This window comes from Balaenoptera ricei, chromosome 3 (assembly GCF_028023285.1).
Source record: "Balaenoptera ricei isolate mBalRic1 chromosome 3, mBalRic1.hap2, whole genome shotgun sequence".
Classification (NCBI taxonomy): domain Eukaryota; kingdom Metazoa; phylum Chordata; class Mammalia; order Artiodactyla; family Balaenopteridae; genus Balaenoptera; species Balaenoptera ricei.
The window spans coordinates 166,675,739-166,702,637 of NC_082641.1; the positions used below are offsets into that span (position 1 = coordinate 166,675,739).

At 41.5% G+C, this 26,899-nt stretch overlaps 1 protein-coding gene across 5 annotated transcripts in view; it reads left to right on the forward strand.

Annotated features, from left to right (window-relative positions):
- Positions 1 to 4,228, forward strand: part of OBSCN (obscurin, cytoskeletal calmodulin and titin-interacting RhoGEF) — a 196,057-nt gene extending 191,829 nt beyond the window's left edge. For all 5 annotated transcript variants that reach the window (XM_059917953.1, XM_059917957.1, XM_059917955.1 and 2 more), the window contains 11 exons: positions 16 to 96; positions 407 to 517; positions 679 to 846; positions 1,597 to 1,719; positions 1,894 to 2,109; positions 2,318 to 2,402; positions 2,658 to 2,897; positions 3,140 to 3,363; positions 3,504 to 3,579; positions 3,716 to 3,865; positions 3,966 to 4,228. In XM_059917953.1, the coding sequence (XP_059773936.1) occupies positions 16 to 96; positions 407 to 517; positions 679 to 846; positions 1,597 to 1,719; positions 1,894 to 2,109; positions 2,318 to 2,402; positions 2,658 to 2,897; positions 3,140 to 3,363; positions 3,504 to 3,579; positions 3,716 to 3,865; positions 3,966 to 4,143 (1,652 nt within the window). In that variant the 3' untranslated portion in view covers positions 4,144 to 4,228. The remainder of the gene's footprint in view (positions 1 to 15; positions 97 to 406; positions 518 to 678; positions 847 to 1,596; positions 1,720 to 1,893; positions 2,110 to 2,317; positions 2,403 to 2,657; positions 2,898 to 3,139; positions 3,364 to 3,503; positions 3,580 to 3,715; positions 3,866 to 3,965) is intronic.
- The last annotated feature ends 22,671 nt before the right edge of the window (positions 4,229 to 26,899 follow it).

A 26,899-nucleotide genomic window follows, 5' to 3' on the forward strand; every position in this document is an offset into this window, starting at 1 on the left:
ACTTCCTTACTGCAGGTCTGGAGAAGGAAGGCCCCCCCAGGAAGAAGGCAGGCCTAGCTTCCTTCCGCCTATCAGGCCTGAAGAGCAGGGACCAAGGTGGGTACACTGTCCAGGGGCTGGGCCCCCACTGCAGCCCAAGGGACCTTACTGTGGGGAAAGGGAACCCTGCCAAGACCGTGCAGGGCGGAGGGAAGCTCACATCCATGGGGGCTTGAGTACACAGCGGGGGACTCTGGCGCCCCAGCAGTCACGGCCCTGCAGTCCTGGAAGCCTTCCTGGAGTAGGCGCTGGTGTTGGAGATGAGCCGGTTGGGGGTGGGGCTCATCTGTATCCCCACGGCGGGGTCCAGGCCTTGCTCTCAGGCTTAGGGTCACCTCTGAAAGCTCACCTCACCTCCCTTCCCCAGCACCATCGTTCTTAAGGGAGCTCTCGGATGAGATGGTGGTCCTGGGCCAATCTGTGACTCTGGCCTGCCAGGTGTCGGCCCAGCCAGTTGCACAGGCCACCTGGAGTAAAGGTAAAGAGCTCTCCTGAGGCTGAGGGTCAGGGAGGCAGCGGGTGCTCCTTTAGGGCATTACTCTCATTGTACAGAGGGAAACTGAGGCTCAGAGAGGGTGTGATCACGAGGCAGGGCACCTGTTGGGAGCTTCTCTCGAGGTCCACTCTATCCTGCTGCAGATGGGGCTCTTCTTGAGAGCAGCAGCCGCCTCCTCATCTCCTCCACGCTCAAGAACTTCCAGCTTCTGACCATCCTGGTGGTGACTGCCGAGGACCTGGGCGTGTACACGTGCAGTGTGCGCAACGCGCTGGGGACGGCGGCCACCACAGCCATTCTCCGGAAGGCAGGTGCGTAGGCCGAGCAGGGCGCAAGGAATGTGATGCTCGCCACACAGGCATCCACATCCTGGCACTACCGGGGCCTGGAGGGGTCACAGAAGGCGGTAGCCGGCTCTGCAGACCGGGACTCCCGGGAGGGACGCAGGAGGCAGGGTGACAGAGCTGGCCAGGCCCTCTCCCTGACACCTCTTTGGGTGCTCCTCTCCTTGCATTTCCCACGGTACCTCCCTCCCTGTCTCTCCAGCAAATGCAGGAAGAGGCGGCTTCCCATTTTGTTTCTCTATTATAGTCAAACCATGCTCTCAAAACACAGCGCTGGGGTGTGTTTCTGGGGGAGCCAAGACAGAGGCTGCAGGCCTAGCTCTCAGACCTCTGACCTGGTCCCCAGAGGAGGCGAACCCCCACATGCCCTGCACCACAGCCCAGCAAAGTAGAGGCCCCTCTGACTAGAGCCTGGGATTGGTGGCGGGCTGTGAGCAAGGGCCATTCCATGGGGTTCCTGGGCGGGCACCAGTGGGAGGGGAGGCTGGCGGGGTTGGGTAGAGCAGACACCTCCTGAGGCCCCTCAAAGGAGAGGCGCTGAGCCCCTCCTACTAGTCAGCATTGGAAAGGACCTCTGAATGAACCGGACCAAGTGAGGGTGGGCTCAGGGGCCTGGCAGCAGGGTGCAGGAGGATGAGGCAGGGCTGGCTGGGGCTCAGAGCTTCATTAGAGAGCTCCTGGGAGCCCGCCTCAGATTGCTGACTGTGGGCCCTGCAGAGCGCCCCTCTTCCTCCCCACGCCCCGACATCGGGGAGGTGTATGCGGACGGGGTGCTGCTGGTCTGGAAGCCTGTGGAGTCGTATGGCCCTGTGACCTATATCGTGCAGTGCAGCCTGGAAGGTATGGGGCCACTCCTGAATCCTCACATCCTGGGGGACCCCAGGGTCGCTGTGGGGGGATCGTGGGGAAGCGCCTGGCTGCTCTGCGCCCCTGGGTGGCCTGCGCAGGCCTCTCCACCCTGACACGGAGTGGGGAGGCCTTGGGCTGCCTCTCACCCGCTCCTGTGTGGCCCAGGCGGCAGCTGGAGCACGCTGGCCTCGGACATCTTTGACTGCTGCTACCTCACTGGCAAGCTTTCTCGGGGCGGGGTGTACACCTTCCGGACGGCCTGTGTCAGCAAGGCGGGCATGGGCCCCTACAGCAGCCCCTCGGAGCAGGTCCTCCTGGGAGGGCCCAGCCACCTGGGTGAGCCACTCTGCAGGGCTCTACGGAATGCGCCATGCCACTTCAGTGAGTCACACACTCACTTGGGATGGTTGGTTCTGCCTGCTAGGCCCCCCACCCACAAATGGCCTGAGGAATGAGAGGTCAGAGTGTTCGGGGGTTCAAAGAGGGCCCCCCTGTCAGGTTGCCTGGGAAGGGGTGATGGGAGAAAAGGCTGGGGGAGATGGGGCTGCGGGGGTGCCCTCCTCCAGTCATCGGCTTCCCCTTCCCACAGCCTCTGAAGAGGAGAGCGGTGCCCCCGGGCCAGCCCAGCCCCTCCCCAGCATGCAGACCTTCGCCTTCCAGACACAGATCCGAAGGTGCGGGCCCTCTGGGGAGGGCGTGTGGCAGCGTCATGGCCTCCTCCGCCCCACTAGCTCTTCAGGCTCCCACCCCAGCCCCATCCTCTCTCCCCTCTGATCACTTCCACCTCCATTTGCCTCAGCGCATCTGCCACCCCGTCCTGGACCTCTCCCCTGGGCTTGCTTCTCTGAGATTGGGAAGGAGAGTGGGGTCCGGCCTGGGCCACCAGGCGGGCTGGCTCCTCACCAGCCTGGCCCGTGCTTCCTCCCTAGGGGCCGCTTCAGCGTGGTGCGGCAGTGCCGGGAGAGGGCCAGTGGACGCGTGCTGGCTGCCAAGATCGTGCCCTGCCACCCTGAGGACAGGACTGCCGTGCTGCGGGAATACGAGACCCTCAAAGGCTTGCGCCACCCCCACCTGGCACAGCTGCAAGCTGCCTACCTCAGCCCCCGACACCTGGTCCTCATCTTGGAGCTGTGCTCTGGGCCTGAGCTGCTCCCTTGTCTGGCTGAGAGGTGAGAGGGCGGGGCCTGGCCTGGATTCCGGGCTCAGGACCTCGCCGCCAGCACTGTGGTCCACCTCCGGCCCACCTCCTGGCCCCACCTGCACTGGCCAGCCAACCAGAGTGGCTCAGCAAAGCTGGGCCTTCCCTCCTAAGCCCAGCAGGGAAGTCTGGTGCTTGCCCGTGGCCCCTCGGCTGTGGACAAAGCCTGGGTGCCCCTCCCCACGTGCCCCCTAACTGGCCCTCTGCCCCCAGGTCCTCCTACTCGGAATCAGAGGTGAAGGACTATCTGTGGCAGATGCTAAGTGCTGCCCAGTACCTGCATGCCCAGGGTATCCTGCATCTAGACCTCAGGTCCGAGAACATGATTGTCACAGAGTACAACCTGCTCAAGGTCATCGACTTTGGAAACGCCCAGAGCTCCGCCCAGGAGAGGGTCCTGCCCTCGGAGAGTTTCAAGGACTACGTGGAGACCATGGGTGCGCAGGGCGCAGACACCAAGCCTGATCTGGGGGAGGGGTGCGCCAGGAGCAAGCCCTTCCCCCAGCCCTGTCTCCCTGCCTGCTCCACTGCAAACACCCAGCCCCTCACCTGTGACCCCCACCCATGCCGTCCCCAGCTCCGGAGCTCCTAGAGGGCCAGGGTGCCGTCGCGCAGACCGACATCTGGGCCATAGGTGTCACGGCCTTCATTATGTAAGTCTCCACGTGCCCTGTGGGCTGGGAGGGCTGGCTGGAAGGGCAGGCCTGGGGTCCACTGAGGGTGACCCCAGGTCCCTGTGACTCCCATCCATTGAGGGTGACCTCAGTCACCTGACCCCCACCCACTCAGGTTGAGCGCTGAGTACCCGGTGAGCAGCGAGGGAACGCGAGACCTGCAGAAAGGCCTGCGCAAGGGGCTCATCCAGCTGAGCCGCTGCTACGCGGGACTGTCCGGGGGCGCTGTGGCCTTCCTCCGAAGCACGCTGTGCGCGCACCCCTGGTAGGCACCCCCACCTACCCTGCCTGGCCCATCCCCCTATGACCTGACCTGCCCGCCGTGGGCGGGAGCACGGCTAACGCCACCCTCCCGCGCGCTCCAGGGGCCGCCCAAGCGCGTCCAGGTGCCTGCAGTGCCCGTGGCTGACCGAGGAGGGCCCCGCCAGCTCCCAGCCTGCGGCCGTGACCTTCCCCACCGCAAGTCTGCGCGCCTTCGTGAGAGAGCGCGAGAAGAGGCGGGCACTGCTGTACAAAAAACACAACCTGGCCCAGGTGCACTGAACGCCTGGCCCTGCGGGACCGCACCTCTCAGTCTTTCAGGACTCCCTTCATATGCACACACACATCAATAAAAAGCAGAACTGGATGAGGCGCTCTCTGTTTCATTATTTTGTTTGAGGGAGGGGGTGAGGGCCCTGCCACCTTCCTGGTGTTTGGGGGAGGGTAGAACTGCCCTTCTCTGTCCCGGCTGTGTGCCCGCAAAGACTTCATTAGGACTAGAGCCCTCTGAACCAGTTCAATGTGGAGGCAGCTCCATACTCTTGCGGGTGTGTGCGTTTCTACTAACCGTGTCAGTGCTGCATCAGACATGGACACAAGCCCAGGTAGTTTGCTGGGAAAACCTGATTGTGGGCACGTATCAAGGATTCCGACTTGTTCCACCACAGCACCATTCCTGGGGTGGGGGAGGAGCTCAAGCTGGAGCGCGTGGACAGCAGACACTACCCTCTTAGTTCTCAGCGAGTCTCACAGACGTGGTGACGGAGACATGCCGGTGAATCCAGCCCTCCTCGCTTTCCCCATCTCCAGACAACGGTGTCCGCACACTGGACATCCACCCCTTAGATCTTACTTGAACACAAAACACTTCATCTAAAAACCGAACATCTCCAAAAGGGAACTGCCACCCTGCCCCGCTCCCACACACACACACACACTAACCTTCTGCAGACTCAGTAAACGTGGCCACTCAACCAATCCTTAAGCCGAGCCGCCTGGGTCCTGGGCACTGCGACCTTATGTTGCCACGTCAGCAGCTGAGCCCACTCCACCCCCTCACTGGCTCACCTGGCAAGGCAGGAATGGAGGTGGGAAGGGAGCCAAGGTGGGCGCAGGCTCTGTGCTCTCTTGGGCTGGTAGGGTTCTGCTGTTAGCAGTGAGGCTTCTCCCTTAGCTCTTCCCATCTGCATTCCTCCCCCCCCCCCGCCCCCCAATGTGGCTCCACCGCTGGCCCGTCATCAGCTCCACACCACTCTCCTATCCTCTGTGCTCTACCTATTCATCCCTCCCTCTCTCTTAACCCCTGGCAACCGCTGAAAGGATTTTTGTTTTTCTTTTTCTTTTTAACTATCTCCATAGTCTTGCCTCTTCCAGAATGTCATATGGTTGGAATCATACGGTATATAGACTTTTCAGATTGGCTTCTTTCACTTAGTAATAATTTAAGGCTCCTCCAGTTGTTTCATGGCTTGATAGATAATTTTTTTCTTCAATTTTATTTTTGTAGTAATAAATTTATCATCTTAAGTGTTTTAAGAGTACAGTTCGGTAGTTATATATTCATAATGATTGCAACCATCACCACCATTCAGCCCCAGAACTCTTTTCATCTCATAAAACTGAAATTTTATATCCATTAAACACTAACTCGCCATTCTCCCCTCTCCTCAGCCCCTGGCACCCACCATTCTATTTTCTGTCTCTATGAATTTGACTACTCTAGGTATCTTGTGTAAGTGGAATCATACAGTATTTGTCCTTTTGTGACTGGCTTATTCACTTAGCATAATGTCCTCAAGATCCATCCATGTTATAGCACATGGCAGAATTTCCTTCCTTTTGAAGGCTGAATAATATTCCATTGTATGTATATACCACATTTCACTTATCCATCGATGTATACTTGGGTTGCTTCCATGTTTTAGCTAGTGTGAATGTTGCTGCTATGAACATAGTGTACATTTATCTCTTTTAGACCCTGCTTTCAATCCTTTTGATTATATACCCAGAAGTGGAATTGCTGGGTCATATAGTATTACATTTTTAATTTTTTGAGGGAACTCCCTAGGGTTTTCCACATTGGTTGTATCATTTTACTTTCCCTCCAACAGCACAGAAGGTTTTCAGCTTCTCTACATCCTCATCAACATCTGTTGTTTTCTGTTTTTTTTTTTTTTTTTGATAGTAGGCCATTCTAATAGGTGTGAGGTAGTATCTCATCATAGTTTTGATTTGCATTTCCCTAGTGATCAGTGATACGGAGAACCTTTCATGAATTTACTAGCCATTTGTATATCTTCTTTGGAGAAATAATCTATTCAACTCCTTTGCCCATATTTGAATCGCGTGGTTTGTGTTGTTGTTGAGTTTTAGGGATTTTTTATATATTTTGGATATTAATTCTTTAGATGTATGATTTGCAAATATTCTCTTCCATTCTGTGGATTGCCAATTTACTTTGTTGATATTATCATGTGATGCACAAATTTTTAAAGATGTACCTAAAGTCCAATTTGTCTATGTTGTCTTTTGTTGCTTACAACTTTTGTACCATAGTCAATAAATAATTACCAAGTTCAATGACAAGAAGATTTCACCCTAAATGTTTTCTCCTAAGAGTTTTATAGTTTTAGGTCTTACATTTAGGTCTTAGGTCCATTTTGAATTAATTTTTGTATATGGTGTTCAGTAAGGGTCCAACTTCATTCTTTTGCATGAGGATATCCAGTTTTCCCAGTATCATTTGTTGGAAAGACTGTCCTTTCCCCCATTGAATGGTCTTGGCACCCTTGTCAAAAATCATTTGACTATATATGCAAGAGTCTATTTCTGGGCTCTCTATTTTAATCCATTGGTGTATGTGTCTGTCTTTATGCCAGTACCACACTGTTCTGATTACTGTAGATTTTCAGTAAGTTTTGAAACCAGGATGTGTGAATCCTCTAGCTTTGTTCTTTTTCAAGATTGCTTTACCTATTGGGGTCCCTTAACTGCCATTGGATTTTAGGATAGGTTTTTCTTATTTTCTGCAAAAAAAATGTCATTGGGATACTGATAGGGATTGAATCGAATCTGTCGATTGCTTTGGGCATTACTGACATTTTAAAAATATTAGATCTTTCAATCGATGAACATTGGATATGTTTCCAGTTGTTTATGTCTTATTTCAACAAGGTTTTTTTAGTTTTCATTGTACAGTCTTTCACCTCCTTGATAAAGTTTATTCCTAAGTATTTTATTCTTTTTGATGCCACTGTAAACTGAATGTTTCCATAATTTTCTTTTCAGATTGTTCATTGTTACTGTATAGAAATGCAACAGATTGTTGTGTGTTGACTTTGTATCCTGCTACTTTGCTGAATTCATGTAGTAGCTCTAACAGATCTTTTCGTGGAATCTTTAGGGTTCCTTACATATAAGATCTTATCATTTGCAAACAGAGATAATTTTCTTTCTTTCTTTCCAATTTGGATTAATTTTATTTATTTTGCTTACCTAATTGCTCTGGCTAGAACTTCTAGTACCATGTTGAATAGAAGTGGTGAAAGTGGGAATCCTTGTCTTGTTCCTGATCTTAGAGAGAAAAACTTTCAGTCTTTCATCATTGAGTATGATGTTCACTGTGGGTTTTTCATATATCACTGTTATTATGTTGAGGTAGTTTCCTTCTATTCCTACTTTGTTGTTGTTGGCCTTTTTTTTTTATCATGAAAAGGTGTTGAATTTTGTCAAATGGTTTTTCTGCATTAAGATGATCACATGTTTTTCCTCCCTACATTACATTAATTTAGGGATGGATCAGTTTGTGAATGTTAAACCATCCTTTCATTCCAGGAATGAGTCCCACTTGGTCTAGTGTATAATCCTTTTAATGTACTGTTGAATTCAGTTTGCTAGTATCTTGCTGAGGATTATTGTATCAGTATTCATCAGGGATATTGGTCTGTAGCTCTCTTGTGGTGCTTTTGTCTGCCTTTTATATCAAGTTAATGCTGGCCTCATAGAATGAGTTTGAGAGTGTTCTCTTCTCTTCATTTTTTGGAAGTTAATGGAGAATTTGTTTTAATCCTTCTTTAAATGTTTGCTAGTATTCACCAGTGAAGCCATGTGGTTCTGTTTTTGTTTTTTTTCTTCCTTCAGAGGTTTTTGATTACTGATTCAATCTCCTTACTAGGTACAGGTCTGATCAGATCTTCTAGTTCTTCATGATTCAGTAGGTTGTGTGTTTCTAGGAATTTATCTATTTTTCTAGATCATCCAGTTTGTTTTGTACAATTGTTCATAGTATTATCTTATAATCCTTTTAATTTCCTTGGTATCATTTGTAATGTCCCCTCTTCATTTCTGATTTTTTGTCTTCACTCTTTATTTTCTTAGTCTATCTTAGGGTTTGTCAATTTTATCTTTTTTTTTTTTTTTAAAGTCTTTATTTCATTTTTTTCTATTGTTTTTATATTCTCTATCTCATTTATTTTTGCTCTTATTTCCTCCCTTCTTCTAGCTTGAGGTTTAGTTTGATCTTCATTTTCTAGTACTTTAAGGAGAAAATATAGGTTGTTGATTTGAGAGCTTCATTCTTTTTTAGTGTAAGTGTTTACACCTATAAACCTCCCCCTTGGCACTGCTTTTGCTGCATTCCATATGTTTTGGTATGTTGCATTTACATTTTCATTTGTCTCAATATATTTTCTCATTTCACTTTTGATTCCTTTTTTGACCCATTGGTTGTTTAAGAATGTTGTGTTCAATTTCCATATATTTGTGAATTTTCCAGTTTTTCTCTTTCTTCTACTATCGATTTCTAATTTTATTCCTTTGTGATTGGAAAAGATACTTTGCATGATTTCAATCTTTAAAAAATTTTAAGATTGGTTTCATAGCCTAACATGTGATCTATCCTGGAGAATTTTCCATGTGCACATGAGAAATAAGTATATTCTACTCCTGTTGTGTGGAGTATTCTATATATGTCTGTTATGTGCAGTTGGTCTACAGTATCATTCATGCTTACTATTTCCTTATTGAGCTTTTGTCTGGCTATCCATTATTGAAACTGTGGTATTAAAGTTTTCTACTACCGTTGTAGATTTGCCTATTTCTCCCTTCAATTATGTCAGTGTTTGCTTCATATACTTAGAATTTCTGCTGTTTGATGTATGTACATTTACAATTCTTACATCTTGGTGAATTAACTTTTTCTTCATTATATGATGTTCTTCTTTGTCTCTTGTGAAGGTTTTTGAATTAAATTCTATTTTGTCTGTTATTAGTATAGCCACCCCTGCTCTTTTTTTGTTAGTACTTGATGGACCATCCTTTTCAATCCTTTAGCTTTTAACTTCTTTACGTTCGTAGATCTAAAGTGAGTCTCCTGTTGACAGCAAGAGTCAGATCCAGTTGTTGTATCCATTCAGTTGATCTATGTCTTTTTATTGAGAAGTGTAATCCATTTTCATTTAAAGTAATTAATGATAGACAGGACTTATTATTGACATTTTGCTATTTGTTTTCTGGTGTTGTATTGTAGTATTTCTGGTATTGTATTGTAATATTTCTGTTATTTGTATTGTAGTTTTTTGTCCCTCATTTCCTCTCTTTCTCCCTTTCTTTGTGTTTCATTAATTTTTATAGAGAAAAAAATTCACTATAAAAATTATTGTGAAAAAATGAGAAGTGATTCCCTTCTCATTTCTTTTTTGTATATTCTAAGAATATTTTATTTATACTTGTCATCGGGATTACATAAAACAGTTTAAACTTATAACATCTATTTTAAGCTGATAACAACTTAATTTAAATAACATACAAGAACTCTACACCTTTACAGTTCCACCCCCATTTTATGATATTGATTTCACAAATTATATCTCTATATATTGTACCCATTAAGATAAATTTATAATTATTTTTATATTTATCTTTTAGAGCCTATAAAAGAATTTAAAGTGGAGTTATGAACTAGAATTATGATAATACAGATTTTAATATTTGTCCATATTATCTTTACCACATAACTCATTACTTTTGTATGGCTTCAAGTTACTGTATAGTGTCCTTTAATTTTAACTTAAAGGACTTCCTTTAACATTCTTATAGGACAGGTCTAGTGGTAATAAATGCCATCAGCCTTTGTTTATCTGGAAATGTCAAAATTTCTCCATTTTTGACTGACAGTTTTTCTGGACACTGTATTTTGTGTTTCAACACTTTGAATATATCATACCACTGCTTTTTGGACTGCAAGGTTTCTGCTGAGAAATCTGCCTATAATCTTATAAAGACTCCCTTTACATGATGGGTAGCTTTTCTTTTACTGCTATCAAGGCTCTCTTTTTCTCTTTGACATTTGAAAGTTTGATTATAACCTGTCTTGGTGTGAGTTTCTGTGGATTTATCTTAGATTGGATTTGTTGAACTTTTTGAATTTGTATGTCTATTTCTTTCCTCAAATTTTGGCTGTTTTCAGTTGCTATTTCTTCAAATAATGTCTGCTCATTTCTCTCTCTCTTCTTTTTTGGAACTCCAGTAGTGTGAATGTTAGTCCGTCCACCTGATGGTGTCCTACAAGTTCCTTAGTCTCTGTTCACGTTCTTTGTTCTTTTTTCCTCCCTTTTTGCTCCTGATTAGATGATTTTAAATGATCTGTCTTTAACTTTACTGATTCTTATTTGCCTGTTCAAGTATGCAATTGAACCCCTCTAGTAAATTTTTTCAAATTATTTATTGTGTTCTTTACCTCCAGAATTTCTGTTACATTCTTTTTTATAATTTCTGTCTCTTTGTTGGTATGCTAATTTTGTTCATGCATCATTTTCCTGACTTTGTTTAGTCAACTATCTGTGTTCTCTTTTAACTCATTGAACATCTTTAAGACAGTTGGTTTAAATTCTTTATCCAATAACTCAGAGACCTATGTTTCTTTAGAGTCAGTTTCTGGAGATTAATTTTGTTTCCTTGAATGGGCTATGTTTCCCTTTTCTTTGTGTGCTTTGTGATCTTTTGTTGAGATTTGGGCATGTAAAAATAGTCACCTCTCCAAGTCTTTATGGACAAGCTTCATAAAAGGGTAGACCTTTACTTATCAGCTTGGCATAGAGGCCAGGTGCTTTTAAACCTTTTCTGGGGTTGCTGTTTGCTTTTGTTCCAGTTCCTGGTAAATACAGTTGCTTTTAAATGCCTTTGATTACCTACTATTTTCTCCCCTGTGTCTTCTCAGAATCCTAGCAGTTCTCTTGTGTTCCTCTGCCCATACTCTCTTGCCCCAAGGCACACATGTAACTACAGACTTCTTGCAGCTCTAAGGTACCACCGTGCCAACTGCTTCTTTCAACAGCCTCCAACCAGGTATCCAAACTATGCCACCGTTGCCATCAGTACTTCAAGTCAGAAGACAGAAACCACTCCCTCAGGCAGCTCCCAGACAAGCGAGAATGTTGCAAGCCATTTCCAGTGTTTTCTTTTTAATCCAAAGGGAGGAGCTGGGAATAGAGCAGGTTCCACTTGATTGAGCTGTCCTGTGTCAGAAAGTGGAAGAGGCAAGGGTAAGAAAATGCCGCAAAATTTCCTTTTTGTGGATTTCTTCACATTGTCTACATAGACAATCAAGTCATTTTCGATGAGGACAAGTTTCATTTTTTCTCATCTGTACACCTTTTTTTCTTTAACGTATTTATTGGAGTATAATTGCTTTATATTGTTGTGTTAGTTTCTGCTGTATAACAAAATAAATCAGCTATATGTATACATATATCCCTATATATCCTCCCTCTTGCATCTCCCTCCCACCCTCCCTATCCCACCCCTCTAGGTGGTCACAATGCACCGAACTGATCTCCCTGTGCGATGCTGCTACTTCCCACTAGCTATCTAGTTTACATTTGGTAGTGTATATATGTCAATGTCACTCTCTCACTTCGTCCCAGCTTACTCTTCCCCCTCCTTGTGACCTCAAGTCCATTCTCTACATCTGCATCTTTATTCCTATCCTGCCCCTAGGTTCATCAGACCATTTCTTCTTTCTTTTTTAGATTCCATATATATGTGTTAGCATATGGTATTTGCTTTTCTCTTTCTGACTTACTTCTCTCTGTATGACACATTCTAGGTCCATCCACCTCACTACAAATAACTCAGTTTTGTTTCTTTTTATGACTGAGTAATATTCCATTGTATATATGTGCCACAGCTTCTTTATCAATTCATCTGTTGATGGACACTTAGGTTGCTTCCATGTCCTGGCTATTGTAAATAGTACTGCAATGAACATTTTGGTATATTTCTCTTTTTGAATTATGGTTTTCTCAGGGTACATGCCCAGTAGTGGGATTGCTGGGTCGTATGTTAGCTCTATTTTTAGTTTATTAAGGAACCTCATACTGTTCTCCATAGTGGCTGTACCAATTTACATTCCCACCAACAGTGCAAGAGGGTTCCCTATTCTCCACATGCTCTCCAACATTTATTGTTTGTAGATTTTTTGATGATGGCCATTCTGAACGGTGTGAGGTGATACCTCACTGTAGTTTTGATTTGCATTTCTGTAACAATTAGCTATGTTGAGCATCCTCTCATGTGTTTCTTGGCCATCTGTATATCTTCTTTGGAGAAATGTCCATTTAGGTCTTCTGCCCATTTTTGGATTGGGTTGTTTGTTTTTTGCATATTGAGCTGCATGAGCTGCTTGTATATTTCGGAGATTAATCCTTTCTCAGTTGCTTCATTTGCAAATATTTTCTCCCATTCTGAGGGTTGTGTTTTCATCTTGTTTATGGTTTCCTTTGCTCTGCAAAAGCTTCTAAGTTTCATTAGGTCCCATTTGTTTATTTTTGTTTTTATTTCCATTTCTCTAAGAGGTGGGTCGAAAAGGATCTTGCTGTGATTTATGTCATAGAGTGTTCTGCCTATGTTTTCCTCTAAGAGTTTTATAGTCTCTGCCCTAACATTCAGGTCTTTAATCCATTTTGAGTTTATTTTTGTGTATGGTGTGAGGGAGTGTTTTATTTTCATTCTTTTACATGAGGCTGTCCAGTTTTCTGAGCACCATTATTGAAGAAGCTGTCTTTTCTCCATTGTATATTCTTGCCTCCTTTATCAAAAATAAGGTGACCATATGAGTGTGGGTTTATCTCTGGGCTTTCTATCCTGTTCCATTTATCTATATTTCTATTTTTGTGCCAGTACCATACTGTCTTGATTACTGTAGCTTTGTTGTACAGTCTGAAGTCCAGGAGCCTGATTCCTCCAGCTCCCTTTTTCTTTCTCAAGATTGCTTTGTCTATTCAGGGTCTTTTGTGTTTCCGTACAAAATTTTTTGTGAAAATTTTGTTCTAGTTCTGTGAAAAACACCATTGGTAGTTTGATAGGGATTGCATTGAATCTGTAGATTGCTTTGGGTAGTATAGTCATTTTTACAATGTTGATTCTTCCAATCCAAGAACATGGTATATCTCTCCATCTGTTTGTATTGTCTTTAATTTCTTTCATCAATGTCTTATAGTTTTCTGCATACAGGTCTTTTGTCTCCTTAGGTAGGTTTATTCCTAGGTATTTCATTCTTTTTCTTGCAATGGTAAATGGGAGGGTTTCCTTAATTTCTCTTCAGATTTTTCATCACTAGTGTATAGGAATGCAAGAGATTTCTGTGCATTAATTTTCTATCTTACTACTTTACCAAATTCATTGATTAGCTCTAGTAGTTTTCTGGTAGCATCTTTAAGATTCTCTATGTATAGTATCATGTCATCTGCAAACAGTGACAGTTTTACTTCTTTTCCGATTTGGATTCATTTTATTTCTTTTTCTTCTGTGACTGCTGTGGCTAAAACTTCCAAAACTATGTTGAATAATAGTGGTGAGAGTGGGCAACCTTGTCTTGTCCCTGATCTTAGACGAAATGGTTTCAGTTTTTCACCATTGAGAACAATGTTGGCTGTTGGTTTTTCATATATGGCCTTTATTACATTGAGGTAGGTTCCCTCTATGCCTACTTTCTGCAGGGTTTTTATCATAAATGGGTGTTGAATATTGTCAAAAGTTTATTTCATCATTGAGATGATCATATGGTTTCTCTCCTTCAACTTGCTAGTATGGTTTATCACATTCATTTATTTGCATATATTGAATCCTTGCATTCCTGGGATAAACCCCACTTCATCATTGTGTATGATCCTTTTAATGTGCTGTTGGATTCTGTTTGCTAGTATTTTGTTCAGGATTTTGGCATCTATGTTCATCAGTGATATTGGTCTGTAGTTTTTTGTGTGTGTGACATCTTTGTCTGGTTTTGGTATCAGGGTGATGGTGGCCTTGTAGAATGAGTTTGAGAGTGTTCCTCCTTCTGTTATATTTTGGAAGAGTTTGAGAAGGATAGGTGTTAGCTCTTCTCTAAATGTTTGATAGTATTTGCCTGTGAAGCCATCTGGTCCTGGGCCTTTGTTCGTTGGAAGATTTTTTATCACAGTTTCAATTTTGGTGCTTGTGATTGGTCTGTTTATATTTTCTATTTCTTCCTGGTTCAGTCTCAGAAGGTTGTGCTTTTCTAAGAATTTGTCCATTTCTTCCAGGTTGTCCATTTTATTGGCTTATAGTTGCTTGTAGTAATCTCTCATGATACTTTGTATTTCTGCCGTGTCAGTTGTTACTTCTTTTTCATTTTTAATTCCATTGATTTGAGTCTTTTCCCTTTTTATCTTGATGAGTCTGGCTAATGGTTTATCTATTTTGTCTATCTTCTCAAAGAACCAGCTTTTAGTTTTATTCATCTTTGCAACTGTTGCCTTCATTTCTTTTTCATTTATTTCTGACCTGATCTTTATGATTTCCTTCCTTCTGCTAACTCTGGGGGATTTTGTCCTTCTTTCTCTAATTGCTTAAGTGTAAGTTTAGGTTGTTTATTTGAGATGCTTCTTGTTTCTTGAGGTAGGATTGTATTGCTATAAACTTCCCTCTCAGAACTGCTTTTGTTGCATCTCATAGGTTTTGGGTCATCATGTTTTGATTGTCATTTGTTTCTATGTATTTTTTTGATTTCCTCTTTGATTTCTTCAGTGATCTCTTGGTTATTTAGTAGCGTATTGTTTAGCCTCGATGTGTTTGTATTTTTTACGGCTTTTTTTTTTCTGTAATTGATATCTAGTCTTATAGCGTTGTGGTCAGAATAGATACTTGATACAATTTCAATTTTCTTACATTTACTAAGGCTTCATTTATGACCCAAGATATGATCTATCCTGGAGAATGTTCCATGAGCACTTGAGAAGAAAGTGTATTCTGTTGTTTTGGGATGGAATGTCTTATAAATATCAATTAAGTCCATCTTGTTTAATGTGTCATTTAAAGCTTGTGTTTCCTTATTTATTTTCATTTTGGATGATCTGTCCATTGGTGAAAGTGGGGTGTTAAAGTCCCATACTATGATTGTGTTACTGTCGATTTCCCCTTTTATGGCTGTTAGCATTTGCCTTATGTATTGAGGTGCTCCTATGTTGCGTTCATAAATATTTACAATTTTATATCTTCTTCTTGGCTTGATCCCTTGATCATTATGTAGTGTCCTTCTTTGTATCTTGTAGTAGTCTTTATTTCAAAGTCTATTTTTTCTGATATGAGAATTGCTACTCCAGCTTTCTTTTGATTTCCATTTGCATGGAATATCTTTTTCCATCCCCTCCCTTTCAGTCTGTATGTCTCCCTAGGTCTGAATTGGGTCTTTTGTAGACAGCACGTAAACAGGTCTTGTTTTTGTATCCATTCAGCCAGTCTATGTCTTTTGGTTGGAGCATTGAATCCATTTACATTTAAGGTAATTATCAATATGTATGTTCCTATTACCATTTTCTTAATTGTTTTAGGTTTGTTACTGTAGGCTTTTTCCTTCTCTTGTGTTCCCTGCCTAGAGAATTTCCATTAGCATTTGTTGTAAAGCTGGTTTGGTGGTGCTGAATTCTCTTACCTTTTGCTTGTCTGTAAAGGTTTTAATTTCTCCATCGAATCTGAATGAGATCCTTGCTGGGTAGAGTAATCTTGGTTGTAGGTTTTTCCCTTTTATCACTTTAAACATGTCCTGCCACTTCCTTCTGGCTTGCAGAGTTTCTGCTGAAAAATCAGCTGTTAACCTTATGGGGATTCCCTTGTATGTTATTTGTTGTTTTTCCCTTGCTGCTTTTAATATTTTTTGTTTGTATTTAATTTTTGATAGTTTGATTAATATGTGTTTGGCCTGTTTCTCCTTGTATATTTCCTGTATGGGACTCTCTGTGCTTTGTGGACTTGCTTAACTATTTCCTTTCCCATATTAGGGAAGTTTTCAACTATAATCTCTTCAAATATTTTCTCAGTCCCTTTCTTTTTCTCTTCTTCTTCTGGGACCCCTATAATTCGAGTGTTAGTGTGTTTAATGTTGTCTCAGAGGTCTCTAAGACTCTCCTCAATTCTTTTCATTCTTTTTTGTTTTTTCTGCTCTATGGTAATTATTTCCACTATTTTATCTTCCAGGTCACTTATCCGTTCTTCTGCCTCAGTTATTCTGCTATTGATTCCTTCCAGAGAATTTTATATTTCACTTATTGTGTTGTTCATCATTGTTTGTTTGCTCTTTAGTTCTTCTAGGTCCTTGTTAAATGTTTCTTGTATTTTCTCCATTCTATTTCCAAGCTTTTGGATCATCTTTACTATCATTACTCTAGATTCCTTTTCAGGTAGACTGCCTATTTCCTCTTCATTTGTTTGGTCATGTGGGTTTTTACCTTGCTCCTTCATCTGCTGTGTTTCTCTGTCTTCTCATTTTGCCTAACTTACTGTGTTTGGGGTCTCCTTTTCGCAGGCTGCAGGTTTGTAGTTCCTGTTGTTTTTGGTGTCTGCCCTCAGTGGCTAAGGTCTGTTCCATGGGTTGTATAGGCTTCCTGGTGGAGGAGACTAGTGCCTGTGTTCTGGTGGATGAGGCTGGATCTTGTCTTTCTGGTGGGCAGGACTGCGTCTGGTGGTGTGTTTTGGGGTGTCTGTGACTGTATTATTATTTTAGGCAGCCTCTCTGCTAATGGGTGGGGTTGTGTTCCTGTCTTGCTAGTTGTTTGACATAGGGTGTCCAGCAATGTAGCTTGCTGGTTGTTGAGTGGAGTTGGGTCTTAGTGTAGAGATGGAGATCTCTGGGAGAGCTTTCGCTGTTTGATATTATGTGGAGCTGAGAGGTCTCTGGTGAGCCAATGTCCTGAACTTGTCTCTCCCACCTCAGAAGCACAGGCCTGACACCCGGCCAGAGCACCAAGACCCTGTCAGCCACACGGCTCAGAAGAAAAGGGAGAAAAAAGGAAAGAAAGAAAGAAAATAAAATACAAAGAAATAAAGTTATTAAAATAGAAAATTTTAAAAATTATTGAAATAAAAAAATTAAAAATAATTTAAAAAAAGAAAGAAAGAAAGGAGAGAGCAACCAAACCAAAAATCAAATCCACCAATGATCAGAAGCGCTAAAAATTATATTAAAAAACAAAAACAAAAACAAAAATGGACAGACAGAACCCTCGGACAAATGGTAAAAGCAAAGCTATACAGACAAAATCACACAAAGAAGCATACACATACACTCTTACAAAAAGAGAAAAAGGAACAAATATATATATTTATATATATAAAAAAAGAAGAGAGCAACCAAATCAATAGACAAATCTACCAATGATAATAAACTCTAAATACTAAACTAAGATAAACCTAAAACTAGAAACCAGTCAGTCGCATACAGCAAACCCCAAGTCTACAGTTGCTCCCAAGGTCCACTGCCTCAGTTTTGGGATGATTCATTGTCTATTCAGGTATTCTGCAGATGCAGGGTTCATCAAGTTGATTGTGGAGATTTAATCTGCTGTTCCTGAGGCTGCTGGGAGAAATTTCCCTTTCTCTTCTTTGTGCACACAGTTCCTGTGGCTCAGCTATGGATTGGCCCCGCCTCTGTGTGTAGGTCGCCTGAGGGCGTCTGTTCCCGCCCAGACAGTATGGGGTTAAAGTAGCAGCTGATTAGGAGGCTCTGGCTCACTCAGGCGTGGGGGGATGGGGGGTGGGGGGGTGGGGGGGGAGGGGTACGGAATACGGGGCGAGCCTGGGGTGGCAGAGGCCAGCGTGACGTTTCAACACCCTGAGGTGCACCGTGTGTTCTCCTGGGGAAGTTGTCCCTGGATCACGGGACCCTGGCAGTGGCGGGCTGCACAGGCTTCCGGGAGGGGAGGTGTGGATAGTGACCTGTGCTTGCACACAGGCTTCTTGGTGGTTGCAGCAGCAGCCTTAGCGTTTCATGCCCATCTCGGTGTCTGCGCTGATAGCCGCGGCTCGTGCCTGTCTCTGGAGCACGTTTAGGCGGTGCTCTGAATCCCCTCTTCTCACGCACCCTGAAACAATGGTCTCTTGCCTCTTAGGCAGTTCCAAGCTTTTTCCTGGACTCCCTCCTGGCTAGCTGTGGCGCACTAACCCCCTTCAGGCTGTGTTCACGCAGCCAACCCCAGTCCTCTCCCTTGGAATCTGACCTCTGAAGCCCGAGCCTCAGCTCCCAGCCCCCACCCATCCCCGCGAGTGAGCAGACAAGCCTCTCAGGCTGGTGAGTACTGGTTGGCACTGATCCTCTGTGCGGGAATCTCTCTGCTTTGCCCTCTACACCCCTGTTGCTGCGCTCTCCTCCATGGCTACAAAGCTTCCCCTCCACCACCCCCCGTCTCTGCCAGTGAAGGGGCTTCCTAGTGTGTGGAAACTTTTCCACCTTCACAGCTCCCTCCCAGAGGTGCAGGTCCTGTCCCTATTCTTTTGTCTCTGTTTTTTCTTTTTTCTTTTGCCCTACCCAGGTACGTGGGGAGTTTCTTGCCTTTTGGGAAGTCTGAGGTCTTCTGCCAGCATTCCATAGGTGTTCTGTAGGAGTTGTTCCACATGAAGATGTATTTATGGGGAGGAAGGTGATCTGCACGTCTTACTCCTCCGCCATCTTGAAGGTCTCCCCCAGCCCAGTGACATTCTTGGCCAACTAGACTTCAGGTCCTGCAAAAGAGCCTCTGTGAAATATTCAAGTTCCATGGGGAGTAAAAATGAGAAATAGGAGAGATTTGGGACAAATGCAGAGACTGGGTTGAGCAGAAGGTACAGCAGGAAGCAAGATGCTTTCTCACCAGGATATTTATAATCTCAAGGTATTGATTTATCTAGGTCTCTTGAAGGGAAACAGACAAAACTCTTATGCAGACAACACAGTTCTTGGTGACCATCCATGGCCACAATCATTGGGAACCCTAAAAATGCTTGCTTTAGGGCAATTTCTCCCTGACCACTAATAAAGGAGATGATAGAGCATAGATGACTTTCTTTGCATACCAGCTGTTTAAGTACTCAGTCTGCAGGCAAATAGAGTATGTGTAACTTATGATTATGTTTTGTCTCCTGCATTCTCCTTCCTAACAGACTTGGAGCACGGGGCTGGCCAGTTTTAAAGAAAAACATGAGCCCTCTCCTTTATGAAGCCATTAGAAGGTGTCAGACTGCTCAAGCTCCTCAGATAACAGTGTTCTTAGAGCCAGGAGCTCTAAGACGCTCATGGTGAACACTTTCTGCTCTTGTTTACCTCGTTATTAGCCATGAGATTTGTGATGGTTTGAACAAACAAATTAAATTTGGGGATATTGTGGAAAGAGCAGTTAAACAGTCTTTAGAGGATTATTGATAACGAAGGAGCATGTTTTGCTCCAAAGTATTGCAAATGGTTGTTTTCTAATCATTCAAGAAAATTTTACCCAAAATAATAGAAGGAATATTGTTATAAGTTCCTATTTACTTAGAATATTTAAAATATGAAACTGAATTTTAAAATAGAATCTCAAATTTATTCCCATCTCCCATGAATATGAGTTAGTAATTAACTCTACAAAGATGTGACTGCTGGAAGAAACTGTGATACCTCAGTTATCAAAGATATCCAGAAAAAAAGAGTTCTGATGTAGTAAGAACTGTAATGATATTAAATAAAAAGGCAATCATGATTATCTGTTAACTTTCATTACTACATTATAAATTTAAATACATTTTATTATAGAAGAGGGAAATAATTTTTCCTCTACCCTTCTTAGTTCTTGGCTGAGACCGCCCTGTAATAAAAGACAGATTAACAGAAGAAAGAAAAAAACTAATTACATATGTATGTATGTATGGGAGCCCCACAAAAATAAGAGATTTAAAAGGCAGCCAGGATTTGAGGCTATATACCATCCTGAGCTAAAGAAAGGGACAGGGTCTGGGGCTTCTAGGTGGGAAGGCAATTGTTGAGAAGGTGAGAAGAGCAAACAAAGTTGCCTTGCCATGCAGATAAGACTCTCAGGTGTAAAGTTGTCTCTGGTAGTAGCTCTCTTTCTGGTACAGGCACTCTTTCTAATGTAAATGTCCCTCACAAAAGGGTAACTTCTATCTTGTTTTCAGAACATCTATGTAAGCTGTTTCACAAAGTTATCAGTTCAGCATAATCCTTATGCCAAAGAGGCATATTTTGGGTGGCCCATTCTGCTCCCCTTTACTTCCACTGTCGACTGAAAACAATGCACAACGTGAGAGTTGTGAGTTAAGTTTTATTGGGGGCATAATGAAGATTATAGCCTTGGAGACAGCATTTCTGATAGCTCTGAGAAACTGCTCTGAAGAGGTAGTGGGGGAAGGTCAGTATATATGTGATTTTGGTGAAGGAAGAGTACATGTAATCAAGCACACATTTTTTGCAGAAGGTTGCTATTAGTCATAAGGAGCAGATGTCACCATGAAGGATTTTAGTGTTTTCTAGATATGAGGAGATGCAAGATTTGGGCTCATAAATTCTTCTCCTGAAAATATCTATCTGAAGACCTGTTCTGCCAGTTTTTCCTAGAGCACAGAGTGCCTCATTCCTGGCTTCCACCCAGAATTCCTTTCAGGGGGTGTTGAAGGTCAGCAGCGACAGCAGCTCATGATTTAATCCTTGTAGAGGTAGATGGCAAGTGCCAATGGCAAGTGCCAACTTGTAGTTGACACCACCTTTGAAACTTCCCCAAAGAAGTTTCGCTGTCCAGAGCCGAGTTGTTAGGTTGTTTCACCTCAATGAACTGGTTTCTTAGTCCTGGGAATAGATCAGTTCAGTTAAACAGTGTGTCTCATTTCAGGAGGGGGTATTGCTGGTGAGCTCCCAAACCTATGCCTCTAGTGCAAGCAATCAAGTATTTAATAAGAGGCATTTCTATTGAAACAAAACAAAACCCCCCACAAAATTAATGGTTGGAGCAAATTATAAATCCAGTTTCTGAGTCCTGAGGGCAGCCAATTGAGAAGATTTCTAGATGTTGGACTCAAAGCATGTTTTGCAGTTTGAATGTATCTGATGATGTCATTGGGTGTTCCAGTGAACATTCTGAGTGTCCCACACAGCAACAGGCAAGGTTGTCTACATGTGTTCTGTCATGGAGATTTCGCCAAAGTTTATATCAAGTCATCCAGCTTCAGTTTGCAGGGCTTCAGGAAAAGGGCAGTTTTTAAAGTGATTCCAAGTCAAAATGGTGGAAGAAAATTGGAAATGTAAGTTTGGGAAGTTGTAGTCAAATATTGGAGAGAACTAGAAATCAGGATCCAGTCCAGTTTATAGGTAGATAGGTAGTTAACAAAACCTCAAAGGCAATGAATAAGACTAGAATCAGATAACAATGGCAGTGTGTTATAGTTTTCTACTGAAACATGATTTTCTTCTCTACAATCACCCCATTTCTACCATAGATAACCAAAATAAGACAAATTTGTTTGTAAATTTGTTTGCAAAGTTTCTAACATGGCCGGATTATTTACGTAAGTGCAGCAAGAATAGTGATGACCATACGGGCTCTTTTAAAGTCTGCTTTGCTGGACCTTTTCATAAGCAATCTCAGATTGGACTCTTAAAAGTCTCTTGAGGCTAAGAAGCCAAGCCAAGACTCACCATCAGACTTCTCTTGCAATACCTACAAATTTGGGTGAATTCTTCTCTCCTTGAGACCCCCCAAATATCCTGAGGTTCCTAGGGCTTCCAGGAAGCGGCCTTCTTTATTCACCTGGTAAGGCTTCCAGGAACCCTGTAAGCAAGGCCCCAGGGAGTTTCCAAGGGGCTTTATTGGCTCTATAAAGTCAACCTTAGTTTCTTAAAGCTGTTGGATCATATCTGAGTTTATGCACATTCTCAAATATGACATTCCAATCAATGCCTTGGTAATATAACCAGTGTTTTCCATTGTGTCCTGTTACAGGAGGACAGATTCTTATTGAACTTATGCAAATAACTTTATTGCCATGAAAATAAGACTACTCAATACGAGTTTCTGAATTCTAGGGGGGGTCAGGTAAGGAAAAAAATAAATGTTTCAATTCCATTTACAATGGTATAATTTACAAAATTACTGTAAGTTAAAAAATTGCTTAAAAGAAAAAGTTTCCATAAATCTGGAAAAACAAAAAATTAAAGAACCAGTGATGTTTTCAAGAAAAAGACAGAAAAATTATAATCATTCTCATTAGTTCATTCAGTCACATTTAATTAATTCTCATTGATCTTGATCCTCTGTTACCAGTTTTATAAATCCATCAGTGTCTCCATTAGAGTTCCATAAATTCTTACCCAGTTCAGTAATATCTGAAAGTTATCAAAACTTGTCGAAGTTCTTTCCAAGAATCTCTTTGAAGACAAGCACTTTTGCAAGAATATGAATAAAACAATAACTGTCAATAAATGACAAAAGAACTTTAAAAAGGCCATGGTTAAAAATCTGATGAAAGTTCATTACAATGCAATTGATAAGGAAATTTGGTTATTTCTGTGACATACATTTTAGGATAATAACCACAATTATGACATATAACACTATACCAGGACACATCAGATTTCTAGGAATTCATACAATTTCTGGAATGCATATTAATAGCATACATCCATACAAATATAACCTAAAGAAGTTTTAGCATCACTTATTTGACAATGCTTCCCATATAATTTAAAATATCAAATAGACCTAATTAGTTTAATCTCTCCTTTTTATAAGGAGAGAGAACAAGTCTTTTGAGTTATTTCAGGGTCCCTCTGGGAAAATCTCAAAGTTAGTCCAAGGTCAAAAAGACTTTATTAAGAATTTGATTTTGGGGTGGTTGTTAAAAATATCAAAAGGCCATTCTGACAGGTGTGAGGTGATACCTCACTGTAGTTTTGATTTGCATTTCTCTAATAATTAGTGATGTTGAGCATCTTTTCATGTGTCTTTTGGCCATCTGTATGTCTTCTTTGGAGAAATGTCTATTTAGGTCTTCTGCCCGATTTTTGATTGGGTTGTTTGGTTTTTGATATTGAGCTGCATGAGCTATTTGTATATTTTGGAGATTAATCCCTTGCTGGTCGCATCATTTGCAAATATTTTCTCTCATTCTGTGGGTTGTCTTTTCATTTTGTTTATGGTATCCTTTGCTGTGCAAAAGCTTTTAAGTTTAATTGGGTCCAATTTGTTTATTTTTGTTTTTATTTCCATTACTCTGGGAGATGGATCAAAAAAGATCTTACTGAGATTTATGTCAAAGAGTGTTCTGCCTATGTTTTCCTGTAAGAGTTTTATAGTATCCAGCCTTACATTTAAGTCTTTAATCCATTTTGAGTTTATTTTTGTGTATGGTGTTAGGTAGTGTTCTAATTTCATTCTTTTACATGTAGCTGTCCAGTTTTCTCAGCACCATTATTGAAGAGACTGTCTTTTCTCCATTGTATATTCTTGCTTCCTTTGGCATAGATTAATTGACCATAGGTGTGTGGATTTATTTCTGGGCTTTCTATCCTTTTCCATTGATCTATATTTCTGTTTTTGTGTCAGTACCATACTGTTTTGATGACTGTAGCATTATAGTATAGTCTGAAGTCAGGGAGCCTGTTCCTCCATTTCCATTTTTCTTTCTCAAGATTTCTTTGGCTATCTGGAGCCTTTTTTGTCTCCATAAAAATTGTGAAATGTTTTTCTACTTCTGTGGAAAATGTCATTGGTAATTTGATAGGGATTGCATTGACTCTCTAGATTGCTTTGTGTAGTTTAGTCATGTTGACAATATTGATTCCTCCAGTCCAAGAACATGGTATATCTCTCCATCTGTTTGTGTCCTCTTTGATTTCTTTCATCAGCATCTTATAGCTTTTTGAGTATAGGTCTTTTGCCTCCTTAAGTAGGTTTACTCTTATTGTTTTTGTTGTGATGGTAAATGGGATTGTTTCCTTAATTTCCTTTCTGATCTTTCATTTTTAGTGTATAGGAATGCTAATGATTTCTGTGTATTAATTCTGTATCCTGCAACTTTACCAAATTCATTGAAGAGCTCTAGTAGTTTTCTGGTCGTGTCTTTAGGATTTTCTATGTGTGGTATAATTTCCTCTGCAAACAGTGGTTTTACTTCATCTTTTCCAATTTGGATTCCTTTTATTTTTTTCTTCTTCTCTGATTGCCATGGTTAGGACTTCCAAAACTCTGTTGAATAAAAGTGGTGAGAGTGGACATTCTTGTCTTGTTCCTGATCTTGGAGGAAATGCTTTCAGTTTTTCACCATTGAGAATGATGTTAGCTGTGGGGTTTTCATATATGGCCTTTATTATGTTGAGGTAAGTTCCCTCTATGCCCACTTTCTGGAGAGTTTTTATTATAAATGGGTGTTGAATTTTGTCTAAACTTTTTCTGCATCTATTGAGATAATCATATGGTTTTTATTCTTCAGTTTGTTAATGTGGTGTATCACATTGATTGCTCTGCATGTATTGAAAAATCCTTGCATCCCTGTGATAAATCCCACTTGATCATGGTGTATGATCCTTTTAATGTGTTGTTGTATTTGGTTTACTAGTATTTTGTTGAGGATTTTTGCATCTATGTTCATCAATGATAATTGGCCTGTAATTTTCTTAGTTTGTGGCATCTTTGTCTGGTTTTAGTATCAGGCTGATGGTGGCCTTGTAGAATAAGCTTGGGAGTGTTTCTTCCACTGCAATTTTTTGGAAGAGTTTTAGAAGGATATGTGTTAACTCTTCTCTAAATGTTTGAGAGAATTCGCCTGTGAACAAACAACTTTTGTTTGTTGGGAGTTTTTAAATCACAGTTTCAATTTCAGTACTTGTGATTGGTCTGTTCATATTTTCTATTTCTTCCTGGTTCAGTCTTGGGAGACTGAACCTTTCTAAGAATTTGTCTATTTCTTCCAGGTTGTCTATTTTATGGCATATAGTTGCTTGTAGTAGTCTCTTAGATCCTCTGTATTTCCTGTTGTCTGTTGTAACTTCTCTTTTATGAATAATTTTATTGATTTGAGCCCTCTCCTTTTCTTTTTCTTGATTAGTCTGGTTAAGTTTTGTCAATTTTGTTTATCTTTTCAAAGAACCAGCTTTTAGTTTCATTGATCATTGTTATTGTTTTCTTCATTTCTGTTTATTTCTACTCTGATCTTTATGATTTCTTTCCTTTAGCTAACTTCAGGTTTTATTTGTTCTTTTTTCTCTAGTTGCTTTAGGTGTAAGGTTCAGTTGTTTATTTGTGATTTTTCTTGTTTCCTGAGGTAAGATTGTATTGCTATAAACTTCCCTCTTAGAACTGCTTATGCTGCATCTCCTAGGTTTTGGATTGTTGTGTTTTCATTGTCATTTGTCTCTAGGTATTTTTTGATTTCTTCTTTGATTTCTTCAGTGATCCATTGGTTGTTTAGTAGCATATTGTTTAGCCTCCACATGTTTGTGTTTATTACGGGGTTTTTTCCCCTGTACTTGATTTGTAATCTCATAGTGTTGTGGTTGGAAAAGATGCTTGATATGATTTCAATTTTCTTAAATTTACTGAGGCTTGATTTTTGGCCAAAGATGTGATCTATCATGGACAATGTTCCATGTAGACTTGAGAAGAATGTGTATTCTGCTCCTTTTGGATGCAAAGTCCTATAGATATCAAGTAAGTCCATCTGGTCTAATGTATCATTTAAGGCTTGTGTTTCCTTATTGATTTTCTGTCTGGATGATCTGTCCATTGGTGTAAGTGGAGTGTTAAAGTCCCTCTCTATTACCGTGTTACTGTCAATTTCCCCTTTTATGGCTGTTAGCATTTTCCTTATATATTGAGGAGCTCCTATGTTGGGTGCATGTATATTTACAATTGTTATATCCTCTTCTTGGATTGATCTCTTGATAATTATGTAGTGTCATTCCTTGTCTCTTGTATCAGTCTCTACTTTAAAGTCTATTTTGTCTGATATGAGTATTGCTACTCCAGCTTTCTTTTGATTTCCATTTGCATGGAATATTTTTTTCTATCTCCTCACTTTCAGTCTGTATGTGTCCCTAGGTCTGAAGTGGGTCTCTTGTAGATGGCATATATATGGATCTTGTTTTGGTATCCATTCAGCCAGTCTGTGTCTTTTGGTTGGAGCATTTAACCCATTTACATTTAAGGTAATTATCAATATGTATGTTCTTATCGCCATTTTGTTAATTGTTTTGGATTTGTTTTTGTAGGTCTTTTTTCTTCCTTTCCTCTTTTGTTCTCTTCTTTTGTGAATTGTTGACTAACTTTAGTATTGTGTTTGCTTCCTTTTTCTTTTGTGTGTGTGTATCTATTGTAGATTTTCAGTTTGTGTTTACCATGAGGTTTTGATATAGCAGTATATATATAAACAAGATTGTTTTAAGTTGCTGTTCTTTTAATTTCAAATGCATTTTCAATATCCTGCACTGTGCTCTCCTCTTCTCACAGTTGCCAGGTTTGATATATTTCTGTGCAGATGATTTCCTACTTTCACTGTATGGTTGCTTTTACCGGTGAACTTTACCCTTTGTAATTTTCCCATTTCTAGCTGTGGCCTTTTCTTTACTGCCTAGAAAATTTCCTTTAGCATTTGTTGCAAAGCTGGTCTGTTGGTGCTGAATTCTGTTAGATTTTGCTTGTGTGTAAAGCTTTTGATTTCTCCATCAAATCTGAATGAGAGCCTTGCTGCATAGAGCATTCTTGGTTTTAGGTTCTTCCCTTTCATCACT